At 36.9% G+C, this 25192-nt stretch overlaps 1 protein-coding gene across 1 annotated transcript in view; it reads right to left on the bottom strand.

Moving 5' to 3' along the window:
* The window catches only part of LOC140165731 (sialidase-3-like), a 142608-nt gene extending 117825 nt beyond the window's left edge, over nt 1-24783 (bottom strand). Inside the window, 1 exon segment of the mRNA XM_072189039.1 lies at nt 24412-24783. Within this exon segment, the coding sequence (XP_072045140.1) occupies nt 24412-24613 (202 nt within the window). The 5' untranslated portion in view covers nt 24614-24783.
* Between the last annotated feature and the right edge of the window lie 409 nt (nt 24784-25192).

Genomic DNA, 25192 nt, shown 5'->3' with positions numbered 1-25192 from the left:
ATGGATGTGAAAACGTCTTGCAAGGGAGCAGTTTAGGCTCTTACCAATACAAGCAGTATGCTTGCCCACACAGGCATTGCATTATGAATCTGACTGGATGTAAATACGTCTAGGTCTAAAAGATCATTCATACCATGAAACGCTTACACACTGGTGATACCCTCTCTTTTGTACTCAGGGATTATTTATTTCAATAAATTAAATACATTAAGGGTAGAGCGAGGTGTTGTTGGTCGAAGCAACCATAAACATCGATTTTCAGTCTCTAGATCAATAAATTATTGGCAAATAACACATTGATTTTTTGCAAAAGTTCATTCTACAAACTATATAATTTGAAAACTTGCTTAATTTATTGTTGTTAATGAGTTATGTACATTTTACAAAAGTGTTGTTGTTTCAGCCCTCTTTACAACATAACTCAAGAACCACAGGACCTACAAAATTATTTATGTGATATTTGAATTCTTCTACACGCTCGCAAGGAAATGAGCAATGTAATTTTTGCCAAAGCTCATTACCATTTGCAAGATGTTGTGAACTACCAAATCGCAACACTTTAAAATAGTGTATTACCTTAAGGATAGACGAAGTATTGTTGGTCGAAGCAACAACAAAAAATTGATTTTCATTAATATCTAAATCAATATGTTATTGAAAAATAACACTTTGATGTTTTGCAAATGTTCATTCAAATCATATACTTTAAAAAACTTGCTTGATTTATTGTTGTGAATGAGTTATGTACGTTTTACAAAAGTGTTGTTGTTTCAGCCCTCTTTAAAACATAGTGGTGTAACTAGGGTTGGTAGCCCCCCAGGGCAAGAAACAATATTGGCACCCCTACCCCCACCCAGTGGCGTAGATTTCTTTTTGACATTTGGGGGGATGGGGTTGGAAAAAAATTCTTGAAGTATAGTTAATCCAGCACCTTTTTGCAACATAATAAGTTTATGTTACAAATGCACGCAAAGCGCACAAAAATTTTACCATTTTGAAGGTAAACTGTTAAAATATGGTGCAAAAATGGAATAAATTCACAGGAAGCGCGAAAACAATTGCAATTTTGTGGCTAAAATAGCCAAATATGAGGTTAATTTGGTTCAATATTTTTTTAAGTGATGCCGATTTGGCACCCCCTAGTGGTAGTGCCTGGGGCACGTTGCCCCCCTTTCCCCCTAGTTACGCCACTGAACATAACTCAAGAACCACAGGACCTATCTGTGATATTTGAATTCTTCTACACACTCCCTATGAAATGATGAATGCAATTTTTGCCAAAGCTCACTATCATTTGCAAGATGCTGTAAACTACCAAATCGCAACAGTTTAAAATAGTTCCTGAACCTAAACTTGAATGCAAATTTTGGGAGATTCGCTCACTAGAAATCAAGTTTGGGTGAGCGAGCAAGGCCTGCATACAAGAAATAAACAAAACACAAAAAGAAAGTCATCACTCTAGTGATCTAAACCTGATCATGTGATTTGATTGATACAGCCGTATGCAGATTTGACAAAGATTGAAACCAGTATTTGAAATTTGGTGCATTTTCAAAAGTTGCCCCTCAAAATGATCACATGAAATTGTTAGGTGTAGTCGATGATATGTTGACCATCCCAAGTATCCGTACAGAGTGTGGCTTATTCAATTGTTCATTTCTTGGAAGCAGGTGTGATTGATATCACCTAGCGATCGTTCAGGCCATGACATGCTCACACTCTGCAATTTATGTCTAGGCTTGGTCAGACGGTCGCAAGTAAAGTCAACTTACTGTCAAAAATATAACTACTCTCTAAGAGAAAAAAGCACTCAAAAAGAGTGATTTTTTCACTCTCTATGGAGCCCAGGGAGGGACAGCTATTCTGAGAGTGAAATTCACTCTTACAAGAGAGTGATTTATTTCACTCTTCAAAAAGAGTGAAATAAATCACTCTTTCTGAAGAGCGATTTTCACTCAAAAGGAGCTGTCCCTCCCTAAGCTCCTAATGGGATAGAGAAAGAGTGACCAGAGTGGAAACTATAGGAGCTAACTTTCACTCTACAAAGAGTGATTTTTGCTGAAGACAAGACAAATATTAAAATAAAGCACAATGATTCTTTTTTGTGAAGATTGCTGATGTGTTTCGGTGTCTGTGACAGGCGCTGAGTCGGGAGTGGAAATAGCTTACTTGGTAAATAATTGTCATCATGTATATTTCACTTGTACGTGTAATTTCCAGACGTGAGATATGTTCACGCTGTATGCATTATGTATGGACTGTGCAATGCACACGTTAAGCCTACATGTATAATGCATGTATATATGTGCACGACAACATGGCATCCTTTACATTTCATTTTTAACAGATTTTATCTGGAAATTACACGTACTAATGAAATATACATAATGACGATTACTTACCTTCAAAAGTTTTTACCACAGCCTCGTCAAAGCCTGCCTCCCGCAGCCATTTACCCACTGTTTCCACTCCCGACTCAGCGCTTGTCACAGACACGTCAGCCATCTTCAAGAAAAAGAATCACTGTGAATGGTCATGTGTCAACGTCGTCCTGCAAAAGAGCGACTCCGATTCGCTCTGAGCGAGAGTGAATATGGATTGGCACGCATGATGTCGGCTTGAAGTGTGAACCCCTGGAACACAGCTCGAAACGAGTGACCAAGTGCCAACACACAGCATCGCTCCCAGAAATTGATCTGTCTTTTTAAGGGTTGTTTTACAATCAGGGTACACAGATTGTCTCACTGGGGGTGAAAAATGAAGTGTCTAGTTTTTCCTCAATTTATTTGTTTTTGTGTTGTAGATATGTCAAATAGGAAATCTGTAAAAATTTTAGGCGTCAAGTGTTCAGAGTTTCAAGTTATGCCAGAAACATGTTTTTGATACACATGTTTCTGTATACCCCATTTTTCGGAGAGGACACATTTTGGCGGAAACCTGACGTCCAACTTTCAAACATGTGATACATGGAAACTAAGTGTAAGTGGACTAAGTGTTTATTATGAGTTTGTAGGATATACATAAGTGTTTTTCAAGAAAATATAATTTTAGTCTTGGGTCAATTTTAACTATGAATTACGAGCTTGTATTCGGAGAGGACATTTTTTGACGGAATTTTCAACATAAATTTGAAGAAATGGTACAATTAATGAAACAGTCGCAATCTTACGTGGTTCTCAATTTTGAACAATCATGTTTCAAACATTACTTCTGAACTGTCAAAATATGTTTTTATGGTATTGCTGGCAGTGATATATCATTTGCAAAGTTCACAAAGGTCAAATGAGATGGCTATTTTGTCCCAAAATCATACAGAAATGTATATTTTCATCATTTGCTAAGCATTTCAAACAGTTTCTTTGTGGCTGTAGGTGGAACTAATAGGGACCAATAATTAGGCATGGCAACTTTTAATCATAAGTTAATCTAATATTTGAAACAGGGCACAATATGGTGCTCAGCCCAAATGTACCCTGATTGTAAAACAACCCTTAACCACTCTGACAGGAGTGAAATTGCAAGAATCATTGAGTAAATATGTGTGGCTCTTTCAGAGTGAAATCCAGCTCAAAAAGAGCCAAAATCGGATTCACTCCTAATTCAGAGTGACCTTTTTACTCTTTTACATTTAGAGAGTGCATGTGTTACTGCATCTCAACATAAAATTGTCGAACATCAGTAATTATGTGCTTTCAAAATAGGCCCTGGTTCATTGAAAATAGCACTTGTTTCCCTGTAAAACCCTGTGAACCAGGCGCTATTTTTTTGCAAAGTAGCCCCTGGTCCGGCGCTTTTTATTTAAGGGCATGGTCAGTGATGGTTGTGACCAAGTTACATGTAGGTCAAAATTGATGTAAGCATGTGAGTGCTAGAGCAAATGTAATGGTTGACAGAAGAAGAAAGAACCTGTACAATACAAGACACAGCCGTATGTCACAGCTGTGTAAAGATTCAAATATTTCATCAGCATTTGGATATTACTTTTATGGTTAGAAAAAACAAAGGGATTAAAGTAAGACTAGTTTAAAAGTAAACTTTGTGAGCAAGTTCAGTCTAGCTCAGATTGAAAAATGTTGACATGTGGGTGTTCCAATAGACGGTACTTACATGTAAAGGTCCCAATCTTTCAACATGCATGTTTAAAGATTGGTTTTGTGGTAAAAAGAGAAGGGATATGTTACATAGAATAATAAAAGTTAATCACAAAATTGAATAAGTGGGAGTGTTGATATTTGCAGCATGACAAATGCTGAGAGGAGAGTGTAGCATATAGAGTAACATTTCCAAAGCTCTTCCATCATTGTCTCTGCAAATTGGTTTTAGCATTCAAAGAGGCAGAAAGAGATGGGATTTGTTGGTATTAAAGAGAACAATAAGAAAGATAAACTGGTACAAGTTTATTTGACTTATTAATATTTCTATATTATTAAGGCATATAATACCACTTGAACTTTATAAATAAGACTGTGTTGGCTGATAGCTTTTTTCTTCCAATATTTACATAAAAAGTAAAGGATGTAATTCTTCAGCTTGCTATTTTCGCTCTTGATAGCTTAGACTGTGTTTCTGATAATTGTACCTTCTATCAGTTTTAGTTCATTGGTTATTCCTGCATCACTTTCCATCACCGATATCTCAAATTAAGGTCTTACTCCTGGGATCATGGAAACTTTTGGGCCTCAATATTGCTAAATTGTTGGTCTGAAGTATATAAAAGTATACAAATTTAGAATGGCAGCCTGTGAGGTCAAATTTGGGCAAAAATGCTCAGTTTTGGGGGACCCCCCAAAAAAAAAAAAAAATTTTCACCCAAAATTTTTGGGAAACGTAACAAAAAAAATCTTGAGTAAAATAAATTTTGTTATTAATTTTTAAAAACTAGATATAAATAACCAAGACCCGCTTTTATATTTTTTAAATTTTTTTTTATAAACTTCGAATAACTAGGGCACGTGTGATTTTTCCAACATTGTCGTAGTCTGTGGCCCTCACAGACTTAGCGATGCGTGAGCTCTATGGATAGTATGTACACAAAAGCAACAGAGCCAGAAAATAGTGCTACATTCACAGAAGATCAAAACCTTGCACGTGCTCATGCATTGTTTTATGCGCCAGCACCATAATATCACAAATGAAAATAGTTTGGTATTGTCATACTATACTTTGACATTTGAAAGCCTCACAATTCATATGAAGTGATGTGTACATAACACCTCAAGGTGTTTTGAAAGTTTTGTGAAATTAATGTTCATAATTATGCATATGCATGCTTAGATCATAGACCCTATAGGGTCTATGCTTAGATAAAAGATTTTTGACTCATCTCGTAAAGGTCTGAAGGCAAAACTTGTTGTTCAGCTTCCATTTGGCTAATATACATAAAGAGGCTCTCATAGCCTCAATATAATCACAACCTTTGCAGTTGACAGTTAATGTAGGAGGGAGGCTGTGTTATTTTGAGGCAAATTGATAAAAACAATTGTACTATTATTTAAAGGGGGTAACCCTATTGGTTTTGGGTATGGATTGTCTTTAAAATTACATAAAATATCAAATATTGTCCCCTTTATGCAGCTTTGTGAAAAAAACGAGAGCATTTTCTTCGTAAATGTGAATAAATAGCAAAATTTGCAACCCAATACTTGGTATGCATGAATTGCATTCTGGGAAGGTAAGCAATAACATGTGCCGTAATTCCCGTTCGTCATGTGCCATGTGTGCGTGGTTGCACTGACATTTCCCCACAACCAGTCTTTTCGTGTTCGTCTGTATATCGTTCATGATGATTTTTGTATATAAATTATAGCATAATGGCAATAGAGCTCAATAACAAAGCAAAACAGAAATGCCCGACGACAATGCATGAATGCGGAAATGCCTGCGTTGACGGAAAATTTAGATTTTTAAAACTATTTTTCGTACCGATTCAGAGAAAAAAAGAAACCAAATATATTTCCCCTTGCAATATGTACATTTCAAATTAATGTAAATAGTTTTGGGTTTAAAAAATGGAGCAGAAAAAAAACCTTTCCTACCGGGATTTGAACCGGGGACCTCTGGTACCAAAATATGACGCTCTAACCAACTGCGCCTCGCGGGCAGCTTCTAATTTCGGAAGGAATTTTAAAGCTTTATAGTAACTGAAGTCTCTTCAGCAGTTATTATGGTTCGCTCCTTTCATACAATGTGTGAATGACGCTTGAAACCAAACTATCTGTTGAGGAGACTATAATTATCTACGATAAGCCTGTCCAGAATTCCAGAAATTGGTAGCCACCAAGGGAGGTATATTGGCATGAATTCTCCGATTTCTCCGGAAATACATCGACTTGGAGCGTCAAATTTCAGAATAGGAATAAGAAAAATACGATCTATTTTGTGATACCAAAAACTCATTTACAATGACAAAAATCGGGGGGATGATGTTGTCGATCGGGTTACGGACCTTTAAGGCATACACAGTAGTTCAGTTCACAATACTGTAAAACAACGTAATTTTGTTTTAAATTTTGTGAAATTCAAGAAGAGCTCCTATTTGTCAATTTAAATACCTATGTAGGCATGCTGACCATATTAATTTGCAAAGTACCTGTGAAATGTAATATTTTTATTGACAGTATTATTAATAGTGACTTGCACATCAAAAGTCACATTATTATAAAAGTATGGCATTCCAACCAATTAGAATGTTAACAACCATTCAGCTTATAGTATCTTCCCCGAGTATCTTCCAAAAAACATTACAAAAAGTAAAAAGGCGCCAATGTTTAAAAATTCTTTCCGAATTTAAATCGCCCCATGGTGGAGGCATCCCAATCGATGCCTTGCATCGAAAACCGGCCATTTTACCGGCCATAATATTCCAGATTTATAACAGCTAGATGACAAACTGTATTAGTGTCAAAGAAACATAACCTCACATGACCTTTGACCTCTGAATGCGACTTTGAATACTACCAATACATGACGGTACCCAATGCAGCTACGACCCAAGTTTGATATAAAATTAGATCGATTGAGCCCATATTTATTGGTCGAGCTATGAGTTAGCCGTACGAGACGTAGTTGAGTCCAATATTTTACAACTCATAGTGAGACCAATATTTTCACACACTTGTATTCATCAAAACATAATAATGGTTGCATTAGGATTTAATCTGTTCATATGAGACCAAATTTTAACTAAAAGCCTATAATAATGATATTTTACAAGTTGACTTCAAATGACCTTTGACCTCAGTATATAACCTTAAACACCACCAATAGATGAGAGTTCCAATTTTATTATCATTATGTTTCAGATCCAATATTTTCACATACTTGGATTCATCAAAACATAATAATGGTTGCAATAGGATTTGAACTGTTCATGAGCCCAAATTTACAAGTTGACCTCAAATGACCTTTGACCTCAATACATGACCTTGAACACCACCCAAAATAAGTAGCCCGAGTTTCTGACCATGGTCCACCTATCCTGAAATTTTGAAGTCAATCCGCATATCCATTCACGAGATACAGCACCCGATGGTACTGAAGCACAGACAATGCAAAAACAGTATGCCTCATAGTGGAGGCAGGCCTTGCCGTTTGAGGCGAGCGATCGCTCTCGCTCGCCACCGCTCGCCCAAACTCGATTTCTAGCGAGCGATTTTCCACTCGCCATAGACATTTAATATCACTCGCCGCGAATCTTCCAAAATCTACCATCGAATCAACCAATTCAGCATTTAATCGATTTTGTGCCCCCTCCAAGCGGAGAAAGTCAAAAAATTTAGCGTGCTTCCCGCGCATTTCAACATAAGTACCTAGATACCATTTTAAGACCAAATCTTTACTTGATTATACCCAAATAAGTGATATTTGTGAAAATTCGACCACTCGCCTAGCATCATGCTAGCGAGTGATTAACCACTCGCCTTTAAAATCTAGACGGCAAGGCCTGTGGAGGCATAAAAATACTTAATTGTGTGGACCAGGTCTAGATCAAAATGAAAACACTATGTCACATTGATTTAAATGTGAAATTGTTATCACCATTCAATACATCCATATGACAATTTTATCCAGGTGTTCTTGGATAAAATAGCTTAGTTTGTAAATGATACTCTTTACCTTGCTGGCAAATCTGTGGGCTTAATATACTACATGGCAAGTCCTCAATAGGGATAAGTTTTGTAGTTTAAATTATTCAAACTACTGTATACGCTGAAATTTTCACAGTGGTTTTATTTTCACGGATTTTGCTGATCAAGAGGCATCCGCGAAAATAAAACCCTGCGAAAACATGATAATTAAGCATTTTACTATGTTATTCTATTGAGGAGATCTACAACCGCGAATTTAACAACCCATGAAATTGTCAATGACACATGAAACCGTGAAAATATATTCCCGCAAAAATATTGGCTTATACAGTACCAGGCATGTTCCAATAAAAGGCAACAAAACTGTATGCATCAAATCAGCTTAACTCCTTCAACTCACTGACATTTCAATGTAATCCCTAATTTGTCATTCCACTCATCATGCTCATGAATTCATCTCATTTTTCTTCTTATCTGTTATTCCTCCATTTATAAATAATCTGCAAATTCCTTTAAATGGTTGGTGGAAACCAATGTTAAAGGGACAGCCCTTGTCATGCACAAACTATGCCACACACACATCTTTTTTTTTACTTTGTATATATACCGTATTTCGTCAAATAGTCGCCCCCTTCAAATAAACGCCCCCACCACTTTTTTCAACCAAGATGTTTCAAAATTTCCGATATTTCCATGCTATCTTGTGTAGTAAGCTCACCAAGTTGCTCACATGGTCGGTAATAGCATGCATCAGAATCCCTGAAGTGAACCAAAAGTCAGTGTCAAAAGTTCATAGTTTGTCATTTTAGCGTGACTTTTAAGCTTACCTAATGATTTTAACGGGAATTGTCGTGCTAAAAATGACCTCTAATAAACGCCCCCCTTGGGAAAATGTAATGCCCCTGGGGGCGTTTATTTGACAAAATACGGTATATAGTAACTAATCCCTATATACAGCGAATAAGCTTGACACTGGATTTTAAGATCTTTATGCCCCAGCACAACCACAAAGAATTTCATGCAAATCCAACAGCGGATGCGATCTCAAAGACTAACAATAACCATTCAGGTGTCATATTTTGTAGATATTTCTGAAAAGAAAAGGGTTTAAGGTAAAGCCAAGAATTTTCCGCGTTGCGGAAATTCCGCGAAAATCGCGGAATTCGGAGGTAAAGAAAAATATAAAAAAATAAGCAAAAATGATCTAGAAAAAGGAAAAAAATACAATTGAAAAGAAATAAATAAATAAAATACTGAATGAAATGGGTCTTCAAAATTCATCAAAATAAAGTAAAATCCGTCATAGATTTACCGCACAACGCCTGTCCTACCTCCCATTACAGCCATGATAACCCAATCACCCATCCCAACTTTGCAAATCGCAATGATCGTCACAAGATTCTTGTGAAATTATTATGTCAGAAATATGCTAAAATTACAAAGCGGAGAAAAGCGGAATTTAGCATTTGTAAAGCAGAAAATTCTTGGCTTTAGTTTAAGGGTTATCCCCCAAATTATAAACCATTTTAAAACCAAGTCTTTTTGGTCCTTGGTGGATTTTTGAATGTCCCTTTGAAACAGACAAGTCAACTAGTACTGTTTCACCATATTTCATATTGGAAATAATGATACAAGAATCTTCAATCAAATAATAACAGTTCCATGCTTCAAAACAAATAAATGGCTGCAGAAATAGACTTCCGACTGAACTGACATTGTTTCACTCTATTTAATTTGATAACAGATTTGCTCTAAATTGACAAAGATTGATACTAGTATATTATAGTCAGCAGGGGCCCATTGCGGGCAAAAGTTTGAACACACTTAGCAATTTCGAATGCATGCATGTTTTGAAAATGCACCAAATTTCATATACTAATATTAATCTTTGTCAATTTAGAGTTTGTAGCAAATTTGGTATCAAATTGGAGTAATCAAGATTCTACACATGACCTTATCGATCAAATTGTCCAAACGAGATCAGGTTGTTGTGTAGGACGGGTTAAATAAGTGCAGATTTTGTGTTGTGTTTTAAGTATGAACCAGGCATAAAGCTCATGATCATTTTTTAATGTAAAAGTGAATATTTTTACCTGCAGCAAAATTACACTTTTCACACTCATGCTTTAATTTATGCTTGCATAAAAACGCATGAATATGAATGTAAAATAATGAGTTTTACCAGATTCTCCACCATTTTCCTTAGCAACAGTCATGTGAGTTGCGATTGTGACAGCATGTGTAAACAAATCAGTATGGATGTGCCTACAGCTATCTTCAGTAGATAGCATGTGTGAGCAAACCTGCATGGATGTGTCTACAGCTATCTTCAGTAGAGAGCATGTGTAAGCAAACCTGAATATGTGTCTTCAGTAGATTGCATGTGTAAGAAAACCTGCATGGATGTGTCTATAGCTGTCTTCAGTAGATAGCATGTGTAAGCAAACCTGCATGGATGTGTCTATAGCTATCTTCAGTAGATTGCATGTGTAAGCAAACCTGCATGGATGTGTCTATAGCTGTCTTCAGTAGATAGCATGTGTAAGCAAACCTGTATGGATGTGTCTATAGCTGTCTTCAGTAGATAGCATGTGTAAGCAAACCTGCATGGATGTGTCTATAGCTGTCTTCAGTAGATAGCATGTGTAAGCAAACCTGCATGGATGAGTCTATAGCTATCTTCAGTAGATAGCATGTGTAAGCAAACCTGCATGGATGTGTCTATAGCTATCTTCAGTAGATTGCATGTGTAAGCAAACCTGCATGGATGAGTCTACAGCTGTCTTCAGTAGATAGCATGTGTAAGCAAACCTGCATGGATGAGTCTATAGCTATCTTCAGTAGATAGCATGTGTAAGCAAACCTGCATGGATGTGTCTATAGCTGTCTTCAGTAGATAGCATGTGTAAGCAAACCTGCATGGATGAGTCTATAGCTATCTTCAGTAGATAGCATGTGTAAGCAAACCTGCATGGATGTGTCTATAGCTGTCTTCAGTAGATAGCATGTGTAAGCAAACCTGCATGGATGAGTCTATAGCTATCTTCAGTAGATAGCATGTGTAAGCAAACCTGCATGGATGTGTCTATAGCTATCTTCAGTAGATAGCATGTGTAAGCAAACCTGCATGGATGTGTCTATAGCTATCTTCAGTAGATTGCATGTGTAAGCAAACCTGCATGGATGTGTCTATAGCTATCTTCAGTAGATAGCATGTGTAAGCAAACCTGCATGGATGTGTCTATAGCTATCTTCAGTAGATTGCATGTGTAAGCAAACCTGCATGGATGTGTCTATAGCTATCTTCAGTAGATAGCATGTGTAGTAAGCAAACCTGCATGGATGTGTCTGTAGCTATCTTCAGTAGATTGCATGTGTAAGCAAACCTGCATGGATGTGTCTATAGCTATCTTCAGTAGATTGCATGTGTAAGCAAACCTGCATGGATGTGTCTATAGCTGTCTTCAGTAGATAGCATGTGTAAGCAAACCTGTATGGATGTGTCTATAGCTGTCTTCAGTAGATAGCATGTGTAAGAAAACCTGCATGGATGTGTCTATAGCTATCTTCAGTAGATTGCATGTGTAAGCAAACCTGCATGGATGTGTCTATAGCTGTCTTCAGTAGATAGCATGTGTAAGCAAACCTGTATGGATGTGTCTATAGCTGTCTTCAGTAGATTGCATGTGTAAGAAAACCTGCATGGATGTGTCTATAGCTATCTTCAGTAGATAGCTTGTGTAAACAAACCTGTATGGATGTGTCTATAGCTGTCTTCAGTAGATAGCATGTGTAAGCAAACCTGTATGGATGTGTCTATAGCTATCTTCAGTAGATAGCATGTGTAAGCAAACCTGTATGGATGTGTCTACAGCTATCTTCAGTTGATTTCATGTGTATGCAAACCTGTATGGGTGTGTCTATAGCTATCTTCAGTAGATAGCATGTGTAAGCAAACCTACATAGGTGTGTCTATAGCTATCTTCAGTAGATAGCATGTGTAAGCAAACCTGTGCGGATGTATCTACAGCTATCTTCAGTTGATTTCATGTATATGCAAACCTGTATAGGTGTGTCTATAGCTATCTCCAGTAGATAGCATGTGTAAGCAAACCTACATAGGTGTGTCTATAGCTATCTTCAGTAGATAGCATGTGTAAGCAAACCTGTATGGATGTGTCTATAGCTATCTTCAGTAGATAGCATGTGTAAACAAACTTGCATATCTTCAGTAGATAGCATGTGTAAGCAAACCTACATAGGTGTGTCTATAGCTATCTTCAGTAGATAGCATGTGTAAGCAAACCTGCATGGATGTGTCTATAGCTATCTTCAGTAGATAGCATGTGTAAGCAAACCTGTATGGATGTGTCTATAGCTATCTTCAGTAGATAGCATGTGTAAGCAAACCTGCATGGATGTGTCTATAGCTATCTTCAGTAGATAGCATGTGTAAGCAAACCTGTATGGATGTGTCTATAGCTATCTTCAGTAGATAGCATGTGTAAGCAAACCTGTATGGATGTGTCTTTAGCTATCTTCAGTAGATAGTATGTGTAAACAAACCTGTATGGGTGTGTCTACAGCTATCTTCAGTAGATAGCATGTGCATGTAAACCTGTATGGATGTGTCTATCTTCAGTAGATAGCATGTGTAAGCAAACCTGTATGGTGTGCCTACAGCTATCTTCAGGAGATGGCATGTGTAAGCAAACCTACATAGGTGTGTCTATAGCTATCTTCAGTAGATAGCATGTGTAAGCAAACCTGTGCGGATGTATCTACAGCTGTCTTCAGTAGATAGCATGTGTACGCAAACCTGAATGGATGTGTCTATAGCTATCTTTAGTAGATAGCATGTGTTAGCAAACCTGAATGGATGAGTCTATAGCTATCTTCAGTAGATAGCATGTGTAAGCAAACCTGAATGGATGTGTCTATAGCTACCTTCAGTAGATAGCATGTGTAAGCAAACCTGCATGGGTGTGTCTATAGCTATCTTCAGTAGATAGCATGTGTAAGCAAACCTGCATGGATGTGTCTATAGCTGTCTTCAGTTGATAAGCTATTTGAGAAAGATGGAAACCACCAAACAAGATTGATCATAGAAGCAATTTGTATAAGAAGGTGGTGGACAAATTAGTCAATCCGGACATAGAAATTTGTCCCCTAAACCATGTGTTCAATCAACTGATAAGAACCAAGCAAAAAATTGTCAGAAGTAGCAGCTAATTCCCAGTGGTCATTCTCTCCACCAAGGTATTTCTGAACACTAACTTATGCATACAAATGATGGTGGTTTTTTTTCATTCTTTTCTTGCATATTTAGGTAAATGTTCCATGGGTCACTGAAATGTGTGATGAAGTTCTGCTACGAATATATGTGTCCCTGCCATTGTTTGCATAAATATAAATAAGCTTATTTGCATATTTGGGTCAAAATTGCAGACAGTAATCCACTACTTAATTCAGCTCCAATCACATTTGGGAGAGTGGGAGAGAGAGAGAGAGAGAGCCCTGTATCTATTAGCCTTCACACTACTTGCAACTGGCCTGTGTGTGCAACCAGGCCAGGGTGTACCTAACTTTTTGGGAACAAGCCAGTTGTTTTTACTACTCCAAATAACATGTACATTACATGTCATCGCCATATCACATAGTGACGCATTCGATATTTTTGACATTTTCATGAATTTTGGCAGAGTAAGTAAGTAGACAACACTCTTCTTCAAAATTACCAAATCTTAACTATGGATGCTGCTTCATTAGTGAGATAATTAATTAATTAACTAAATAATTAATTAATTTGGTCGAATTTGCTTTATTTCAATGATTAAACACTTGAGAATGTTCCTGCAATCTTATTGGTCCTGCAATCTCATCTTATCTTATTATCTCATTATACGCATGCTCCCTATTTGAATAAATCGGAGGTGCATAGCAACAATGCGACTGATTGATTTTAAGCCCGGGTAATTCCTTGTAAAATGTAGGATTTAATTTGATTAAAATTTGGTATTCTTATAATATTTTAATTTTAATTGAAGTGTTTAAGAATGAGAATAAAGGTATTGTTTTTAGCCGCTGTCATGCATATATCGTCTCATATAACTTGGGTGACATAATTATTTTGGGCGTATTTACTTAAAATAATGAAGTCGCCCGTGTTATATGAGACGATAGATGCACGACAGGGGCTAAAACCAATACCTTTATTCTCTAATTGTCAGTTTCACACAGCAGCGTATTTGCTAAAAGCCGTTCATTTACACATGTTTTTTATAGTGACATATCTTGCCGTTTGCCCGGCCGTTGCTAAAAATTTATGTTTCACACAGCGAGCGACGTATTTGCTGTCGTATTTGCATGTTTGCGTAAAAATCATGTAAACATTACAAATATGCCAAAAACTCTATGGCTTTAATGAAAGGCCTCTCACAAAATAATATTGGTATGAAATACAAAATTACACATGGTCATCTCAAAACGAGGTTCCACCAACAAAGTGTGTACACTGTGTATGCATACGCCTGTATGCATACACGCTTTATTGTACGCTTGTTTTGCCAAATATTAATTATGGTATCCTTACATGGGGTAATGCATGTAAAACATATCTTGATAAAATACATTTGCTCCAAAAATGGGCCATAAGAACCATTTCGAATAGCCATTATCGAAGCCATTCTGGACCACTATTTCATAAATTCAATATGCTCAATGTTTTTAATATATTCAAACTACATGTAGAACTAGGTGTATACATGTATAAATATTCTATTAAACAACTACCATGTTCATTTGACAGTTTCTTTCTAAAACGATCTGATATTCATAGATATCATACAAGAAACAGTAATAAGTATAATCAAACAAGAAACAAGAAAATATTCACTGATCATTCAATCAGGACTACCGGCCCACTGTTATGGAATTCCCTGAACGATAACCTTAAAGTAGCAAACTTAGTAAAACATTTTCGAAACAAATATAAAACACAGCTAATCTCATTTTACAACTAGTTCTTGGAGCCCCGCTTTTGTTCTTGTGTGATTGGCTTAATATACTCTGTTTGTTTGTTGTTGTATTAATTTAGTTCTGTAAGGGGATGGTCAATGCTGGCCTTATTGGCCTTTCGATCATCTCCTCCATAATTGTCTTGTTTTATTTTATTTTTTTGATGTTGAATTTCTTTGTATTTTGTTGTTTTTTATTATGGAAATAAAGATTCATTCATTCAAACACATGCTTTAATTACCGTGTACGCCGTGCAAAAGCCTTCTGGCGCATTGCTAGGAAAGCGTGAGAAACAAAAATGCATTATTTTGCGCATGCGTTTGCAGTGAGAACCTCACAGATGGCAGATCCGTGCAAAGGGCCAATAGTTTAAAATATTGGGGGTCATTGCTATCACAATAGCGGTGCATATGAAGCACATTGTAGGCAAAGTCAATTTCATGCACATGATCACAGCATGTTCTACTACAGTGTTGAACAGTTTCATTCAGTTTAGAATAAGCATGATACTGGGTTTTATGATGGTAACTTAATTTGCTAAATGAAATTAGTTTATAATTCTTTGAATAATATTTACCTTAGAATGAGAATAAAATATGCTCAAAATATCGTTTATGACATAACTGAGGATAGTAAAAACAAAAGTGACCATCTTTTATTCTCTAATTGGCTGTCCGACATGTGTTAAGGTGCATCCTGACTTAAAACATGCTGTGGGAGATACCTTGCACAAAGCAGAAATATTGTAGAGCATGAAGCATGCTATCCATAAGGCCAACAAAATAAATTGTTCGCAGTCCATAGATTACTCTGGTTGGTTGGTCGGATAAAAGGTGTTTTTTTTTTTCTTATATCCTTTTTTTTCCCTGAAGTATCAAAAGTATAATGTGAATTACTTGTTTGTATGTAAAACACTCACTGACCACAGAAATTCCACCAAAGACAAATTCAAAGTAAACCCAATTTATTTGCATGTACATGTCTGGCAGACATAACTCTTTCCAAGTGGGTGTCGAACAAGCCTAGTATTGGTTCAGTGGTTCTTAAAAGAAGTGTACAGCAATCAAAAGATTATGCTTATAATGTTAGAAAAATAATTATCAAGCACGAATCACATGGTTTTATTTTAAACAAACTCATATTGAGCATAAAAACAAATAAAAACAGTCAGCTCTCAACATACTATATTCAAAATTCCTGTGCTGGAATTGTCTAGAGCAATTAAAAATTTAGTCTATCCAATAGTGCAATGTAATCAAAATGATGGTGACCTAGCGTTGATGAAAGGGCAGCTTTCATTGGTCAAAGCGTTGTCACACAGCCATGGAAACACCTGGGAAGACAACTGACCCAAATTGGCATGACCCGGAAGTTAAAGTTGTTCTCTTACTGTTTCACATTAGAAAACTTTATTTGTGTTCATTTGTCATGAGCCTTCATTGTATCATTGCTCTGGATAATTTTGACGTGGGAATTTTGAATATCGCGTTTTGATAGCCGGCTGTTTTTATTTGTTTTTATAGTCATATGACTTTGTTTAAAATAAAACCATGTGATTCATGCTTGATATTTATTTTCTAACATATAAGACATAATTGAGAAAATATCTCAAAAGTTGGACTTTTTATGTTGAAGCCTTAGTATAGCTAGCACGCAAAGCATTAAAATACTGCATTTTTAAGTTCATCAATGATTTACTTGTGTAGACGCTGATGATGATAACATAAAATATCGGAACCCTTAGCCAGGAAAAACTAGACAGGGGGAAACATGCAGGAAATTGTATTTAACAACATTTCTTTTATATCTTCAGTTTTAGACAAAAAGGTCATGGCTTTTTGGGGAAAATTGTGAAAAAAAAACCTTTAAAAAAAAAGTTTTACGGTCAGGACAGCTGAGACAATTGGTCGGATGAGGACAAGCACACAACTTTTTTGTAGGGGGGGGGGGCAGTGTGGTCTTTATCAAAATCCTTTACATGTGGGCATATTAAGGTCAATTGTTTGAGGGGACAAAGATAAAAAAATCTTGGTATGCATCATTTTGGCCCTATATTTACAGAGACAACTGTGCATGAGGCACACAAAATATTTCACATTGACATTATATCAGCCTAAAATAAAGGTAAGGTGTTTACTGGGCCCATCTTAAATTCTACACTATTTGGGAGGGGGGGTTAGGGGTTGAAAATTTGTGAGGGATTAGGGGGGTTTAAACATTCATGGGGGTTGAGTTAACAAACCAAATTTAAGTTTATCTTATTAAATAGAAAAAAAAGCAAAACAAATCAGACAAACAAATGGTGATAAAAAAATCACAATTACCACATTTTTACAACAGGTATTCTAACCAAAACAAACCAATTTGTTAAATAACGCATACCTGCCCTGCAGTATAAGCATTTGTCTTACGGCAAGGGAAATGTGATTAATCTGACAAGATGTATGAGCAGTAAGAGACAATGATTGACTAATGTAGAAACTCTATTTAATTTACAACGCTTGATTGAAAGAAGATGATACATAATTGAACAGCCAATTTCTGTAAATAGAAACATTAATAGAATCACACAATGCAGCTATCTTATGTGCATGATTGCATGCATTGATGAATGACTTAACTAAGTATTACATTACTTTAGATGTATCTGCCTATCTGCCTAATGATATCTGTAGTGCCTTGTATCAAAGCACTGCTTTTTATGGTGGATAATACAATCTTGTTAACTTCCTTCACAACAGATGCCATGGCACAGATTCTGTGTATCCCAAACAGCTGTTGGATGCATTGAAAAGGTAACATATTACTTTTTTCACAAGTGCAAGTTAAGTATGCAGGTGTAGCTTTCTGTACAGAGGACTGATAAGGCCAAAAAAAAAAGGTTTGTCTCAAAGCTCGCGCGCGCGTTTGTAAAATCCCACGATTTGACAAAAAACAAATGCGGAAATTTTTTTTATTTCAAAAAAAAAAAAATTTTTTAGTTTTTTCCAGAAAAAATCGGTGAAAATCAGACTTTTTTATCAAAATACCATGAAAAAAAGTCGGAATAAAAAAAAAAAAATAATGAAAAATTGCATTTCGCATTTGTTTTAAATTTCTCGTGAGCTTTGAGACAAACCTTTTTTTTTTTTGCCTAAGTGAAATATCCCTTCAAGGCCGGATCATATTACTCTTCCAGTCAAACAAAAAAGTGTATATTTTCCCTGAAAGGCAGAGAATACCCAACAAACACAAAAATGTTTTAAAAACATTATAAACATGTTACAACCACGTTTCGGTTTTGGTCAAAATGTTTTAATAACATTTAAATGTCAGGATCACAAAAAATGTTTCCAAAAATGTAAATATTTTTGAGAAACATTTTGTGTTTTCTGGGAATGTTATCACTGTACGCATCCATATACATGCTATCTACTGAAGATAGCTGTAGACACATCCATACAGGTTTGCATACACATGCTATCTACTGAAGACAGCTATAGACACATCCATACAGGTTTGCATACACATGCTATCTACTGAAGACAGCTATAGACACATCCATGCTGGTTTGCTTACACTTGCTATCTACTGAAGACAGCTGTAGACACTTATGCACGTATGCACTTATGTAAACAATAATTTATGAAAAAAGAAAAATAAGTGCCCACCAAAATTTTGTTGTTACGCACCCTGGACAGTTAATGGAATGAATATAGTACATGCACATGAAGCACACAAACATTTATAATTCAATACTAAAATAAGCCAAACTTTAGTTAATTTTGGTCTCAAATAGATCAAAAGGAAGATATGCACATCACAAATTTTGATCAAGTTTGTCCTGGTATTTTGAACCCCTGGGTTGGTATGCCACTGCTGAGATACACAGTGTATGAAAGAAGTTGTTTTAAATCAGTCCCACAGTATAAGCATGGTATTTAAGAGATGTGTGTCAACAACAAAACCTACATCACATTTCAGGACTGTTTTTACAAGTCGTTAATGTTGCTGACTCACTTTGTTTTCTTGTTTCTGACATATATTGGTTTTCTGGTTTATCCAATCATCTTCAATAATTCTTAATATGATCAATGTACTGTGGTTACAATAAATGTGTTCCACAACAGTGCCTCAACCATGTGTTTGTACTTACATTAGCTTACAGTTGTTGCAATTGCTCATTTGTCCATATTTATATAATCATTTTTAGAAGGTGAATAATGCAACTGCTTTAAAGGATGTCAGATTGAACATATATGGATGCCTGTGAAGCAAAGCAGGAAAACTCCCCTCAGGAATATGCTGACTTGTTATAACAAGTAGGACTGATATCCATACCCAGGGCACTAGGAGGCACATCTCACTCACTTTAATTCTACAACACAAACTCACATTCTATGGCTAATGAATGTCCAGTCCATTTTACTTCAAGCTTAAATTGCTTGTCACACACAGAAAAATAAAATTCCCTTTAAAAAGGAATGGGACAGCCCATGGAACATGGCATAAGACAGTATGTTTGTTTGGGTCCTGATGGGACCAAGCTCAAACAAAATGCTCAAGCCAGGCTAAAAAGTCTATAAGCGTGGCTAGCGTGCTGGCTTATGTGAAAAGAGTGTGTGATAAGGATAATTCACTGAGTGCAGTGCATTTGCTAGGAGAGTCACATGTGCTGCAGAGTTTGCATTTAGGTCAAGAGCCCACAGGGCTCGAGCAATTGGTTTTTAGCCAATGAAGTACATAGCATTTTGTTGTGTTGTGTTGGGAAAAGCTCCACTACCTCGCCCAGCAATGGAGTGATAAATTCAACTTGAGTATAGAAGGACACACACTAGTGCATACTAGTATCATAAGTATGTAACAGCATATTGTCATGATTGTGCTACATGTAAGCATATTATCGGATACATACCCACCTGTGTGTTCATATTGAATGTAGACAATTATATATGGATCAGATATCTGACAATCACACACATGCATGGTGACTGGTGCATGTGTAAGCGTCACAAAATATAAGCGTCATAAAATTTTTGGTTTGTTTGTATGAGACATAAGCAATGATGATGCAGATGATTTGATTATAAATTAGTTTCTTGTCCCCAGAAAGCACAACCCATACATCTCATCTCCTCCTCTCCCCAGTGTCTCCTTCTCCCTCCCCTGGGCTCTTCCCCTATACTCTCATCGCCTCCTCTCCCCAGTGTCTCCTTCTCCCCTCCCCTGGGCTCTTCCCCTATACTCTCATCTCCTCCTCTCCCCAGTGTCTCCTTCTCCCCTCCCCTGGGCTCTTCCCCTATACTCTCATCTCCTCCTCTCCCCAGTGTCTCCTTCTCCCCTCCCCTGGGCTCTTCCCCTATACTCTCATCTCCTCCTCTCCCCAGTGTCTCCTTCTCCCCTCCCCTGGGCTCTTCCCCTATACTCTCATCTCCCCTATAAACCTACAAACTACTCCACTCTCGACCTCTCGCTTCCCCTTCCCTCTTCCAATCCCCTCTCTCGCCCTCTGTTTCTATTTCTCTCCCTCCCCCTAACCCTCCTCTCATACACACACACATTCTCTCTCTTGCTCATTTCTTTCAAGCAATAAATAACTTGAATAAAAGTCAACTAGCCTACATGTATATCAGAAGTCATATAGCTTCAATCGATCCTCCCGCATATGATATGCATATGAACAGATGTGTATACATCACTCGAGTGTCTATTCTTTTGTAATATCGGGAGGAACTATTTTGATGGTCTATATTTTTCACAGGGAAATAATCCTAGAATTATTTGACCATCTAAACCACGCTTTCAAATGTAGATTGACATGTTCAATTTCTCTGCTCGTGAATATAACACAGTGAAATTTAAAAACTTCTTTTGTATATTTTGATCAGGTAACTTCAAATCAAGAGATACTTTGGTCACACGATTATGTAACAAACTGAAATGAAAACTGAAACTGCTTTCTACAAATTTTAAGTTTCTAACAAAGGGTACAGACAAAAGTATCTGTAATAACGTCAGTCAAGAGTTTTGGCAGGATAACCTGACCAAAACCAATCATAAAACTTGAAATGACCCTATATGTATGTATGTAGGGGTGAGCTTACATGCTTGTGCAGCAGTTTAGCCTGTAACTATACTCCTGGTCACAAAAAATCCTCCACACACATTTCTGCCAAATGCTAAAATGCACATATTGTACACATTCCATGCCATCAAAGGTATTGAAAATAAATGGATGGGTGCAACAATAAAATAAGTTATGGCCATGTGTCTTATATTGGGACCCAGGCTTGGGCAATATTTTGATCAATAAACATTTTTTTAATCAGGTACTCGATTATTTAAAGATTTTTAAGCAATGGTTTCAAATGATGGGTGGTTTTAAAATAGTTGCATCTTTATAGGTGATAACAGGGGCGGCGCCACAGGGGGGGGGCAAGGGGGGCAATTACCCCCCTATGAGGTAAGAGGTAAAAGGAAGGAAAAAAGAAAGAGAAGAAGGAGAGAGAAAAGGGAGGGGAGAGAAAGAGAGGAGGGGGAAGAAGAAAAGGCGCCATTCCCCTCCCTGGTCATGGTTAGAAGGAGGAAACTCCCCCTTCGGACATCTTGCCCCTTGTGGATGCTGACCTACGCGGTATTAAAGTAATTTTGTGCTCATTTTCGGCAAATTTTCACCATAAAAGTCACATGGCCTCTCTTGCCTTTTCTCCCTTTGGAAAGTAACATTTAACACCATATTTCACTTTCATTTTGTACCATGAACTTATTTTGTTGCCAAAAGGTGCTGGATTTACTAATTGAGTAGGTCCATGCCTAAAACCAGCGGGCTGAAAGTCGGGCCCTTGAATGAAATCCATACAAATTTTGGTTGGTTGGAAAATAAATAAATAACCCTAAAAAGGGTGAAAATAGTGCATCAAATGGCTTCATTTGTGCTTTCATTTGAAAAATTTTCCAAATTATGAGGGCGCACATCCCCCTCAGACACCCCCCCTGCGTCGCATAAGCGCTTGACAGCCAACACTGTCGCGCCCCATAACAAATTTCAAAAATTGTCTTGCCCCCCCCTATCAAAATACCCTGGCGCCGCCCCTGGGTGATAATTAGTTGAAACTACGACCAGAATAACAAGTGAAACAACTGTTAAACACATCTTTCTCTACCTTACTTAAAATGCACAAAAAAAGATATAGATTTTTTGTAAAAAGTGTACACCTAAACCCTAAAAATTGTCCTTTTGCACTTTTTGAACTTTGCACCTTATGCACTTTTTGTCCTTAAGCACTTTTGCCGCACCTATAAATGGGCAAATTTTAAAAATGGTCCACAAAATGGCTTTCCAAATGCTGAGGGGGGTGCATGCTGAGGGAAGACACCCTTATAATGGAAGTCGCCCAAGTGTGACAGACACCCATGTACCATTCAAATAGATCATTTTTCATAAGAAATCCTTAAATCTATGTTTTTAAGACATTTAGATATGGGTCTCCTTTGAATTACGGTAAATTAACACTTTTTCTAACCTAGTGTAAAAATGGTCAACCAAAATGGCTTAATTTGGGCCTTCAATTTGAACTTTGAACCGTTGCAAATCAGGTGAAAATTACAATAAATGTATATGAGTGGATTTTCTGGATACTTGGTGTTAAACTTAAAAGGGCATTTCGTGATCCACAGCCTCATCCCCCCACTTTTCTCCAAAAAAAGTTGAGATTTTTATATCACTGGAAACCTCTGGCTACATAAATATTTCTTGCTGATTAATTCATTTAGCAAGATATCGAAAAATTCGAATTTCGTTCTGGTATACCAGAATGAAATTACAACACATTGTCTATGGAGCAGTGTAATACGGTTCTTACATTAAGCAGACTGGCAGACTGGCTGATTGGCAGACTGGATTGAAATTTGGCAAAAAGTCATAGAACTTAAAGTGAAACAAAAGGATGTCAAAGTCATTTGGGGTTCATTATTGCAGATTCATGAAAATTGGCGGGAACAAAAAATCTCAAGTATAATAAAAAAGTTTGTATGGCCATGGAAATAGGTATGACATACATTGTACCATTAGTTGTTTGTAGTTTCATTCTATAACCCATGCCTTGCTATAAAACCCACAAAAATTAAACTGTTTGGACTGAAATTCCCTGTTTTATATATAAATGTCCTGATTAAGATGCCTATACCAAATGTTATAACCATCAATAACCAACAGAAACCCTTCATGAATGAATCCTCTAGAGCTCTGTACTACTTGAATCATAGACTGTAAACACAGTCTATGCTTGAATGAATCCATTGTGGTATAATGAGATTGTTACCATTCTGCATACATTTTATTTCTAGAGTTTCTAAGTGACGAGTTATAATTATGCAGAGTCCATATTGGAGTTCGAGTATGTGGTGTTGGTGTGGTGTTTATGGTGTTTATATAAACCTGCACGCGAAGTAGTAGTAGAAACGGGCACTAGAAGTATATAATATACATATCTTACTTGTCACCAATGCAATATAATTTTTGAGAAAATGCAAAAATAGGCACAAAATTGGGCAGGGGTGTAGTACCCCCTTAATGTACAATACATGTAAAATGTATTGCAAAAGTTTCAGGAGGAGGATTAGGGGTAAATATAGGAGTGATGGGGCAGGGATTACTTTTACATAAAAATGGCACCTGGTTGAACAAATCAATAAGGGGCCAAAGATGTGCTGGATGAGTTAGTTAAATGAGCATAAAATAGCACTGGTTGCTTTGAATTTGATGGTTCACTTTCCAGGGGGCCAGTTTTGTGTCCCCTGGTCAACTAAAATTGAGTTGGAAACAGGGGCCATTTCAGAGTTCTGTGGGCCCGGAAAAATCTTGGTTGGTCGCAAATAGCTGCAATTCATACAAAATCTGATCAAACCCTGCTAGTTTTTCGGTTGTTATTAAAATCATTTTTGTCGCAGAACAGTCATCCACATAATCATGCATAACTCGCAAACGCAAAATCGGAATCAACTGAAATTTGGAAATAAGATTTTATCATGGAGATCTACTGAAAAATGTCATAAAAAGAGGATGCTAGGATCACGAAATACTCCTTTAAGTCTAGAATATCCGCAATTTGTTATAATTTTAGGCCTATATAATTTTTTTTGCAATTTTTTATAATTGAAAATGAGTGGGGTTGCAACAACAACAACCCCCCCCCCCCCCCCGGCCCCTTGTTACAAAATATGGCTCAGTATTAAACCTTTAAACCGAAGAATGACCCATAGTTATAGACGATAGACTGAGTGATAGACCTAGCAGGACTACCAATGACATCACACCAATGACACTTACCAGTAACAGGAGGCAGTTTTCCCATATGCATACTGTTCACACTAACACTTCCCGATGCACTTCCTGGCGATCCTTGCCCCGCAATCGACGCAGGTGGAATAGGTTCAGGCTTCGCTACAACACCTGAGTAACCGGTTGCACTCCCCGTAGCACTCCCACTACCTCCAGGGCTTAAAGACGAACTACTGCCCGCACTCCACATATTTAATACAATTCCAGATCCGTTAATTGGACGCAATCAGCTTATGCAAATGACTGGTAGATCTCAACGTCAATTAGATATATCAAGAAAATTCAGTTGTCGAAATACTTGCGTACTACATACTTGTTGTATTGACAATAATACCACCACCACACCAGCATTGGTGAGATGCAGAGACATAGTAATTCTAGAAAATAACTATTGAAGTAGCTCTCGACTCGTCACTAGTTGTCAATTATCCCAGTAAAGTAGGCTGATATATTCGGTAATTTAATTCAGATCTAGATGAAACAATTAATTTTAATAAGACTTACCATTTACTCAGATATTTGGCAGTGTTTACTTTGTGAATTACATGTTTAATTTTTGTCTGTTTTAGAATTGCTCTACTGCCAATGCAGCAAGGGCGCACGTCACTATATGTACAGATTATTTTAGATGCAAGAAAAACGGATTGCCCAGACCCTGGATTGCCGGAGTCACTACAAACGCCACCCACCGGCAGATTTCACTTTTTATTTATTAATTTTGTTTTTCAATTGTAATGTATTAAGCAGAGTTGGGTTTTGAATTTTTTCT

This window comes from Amphiura filiformis, chromosome 12 (assembly GCF_039555335.1).
Source record: "Amphiura filiformis chromosome 12, Afil_fr2py, whole genome shotgun sequence".
Lineage (NCBI taxonomy): Eukaryota > Metazoa > Echinodermata > Ophiuroidea > Amphilepidida > Amphiuridae > Amphiura > Amphiura filiformis.
This window is presented reverse-complemented; position numbering and strand designations above follow the sequence as displayed.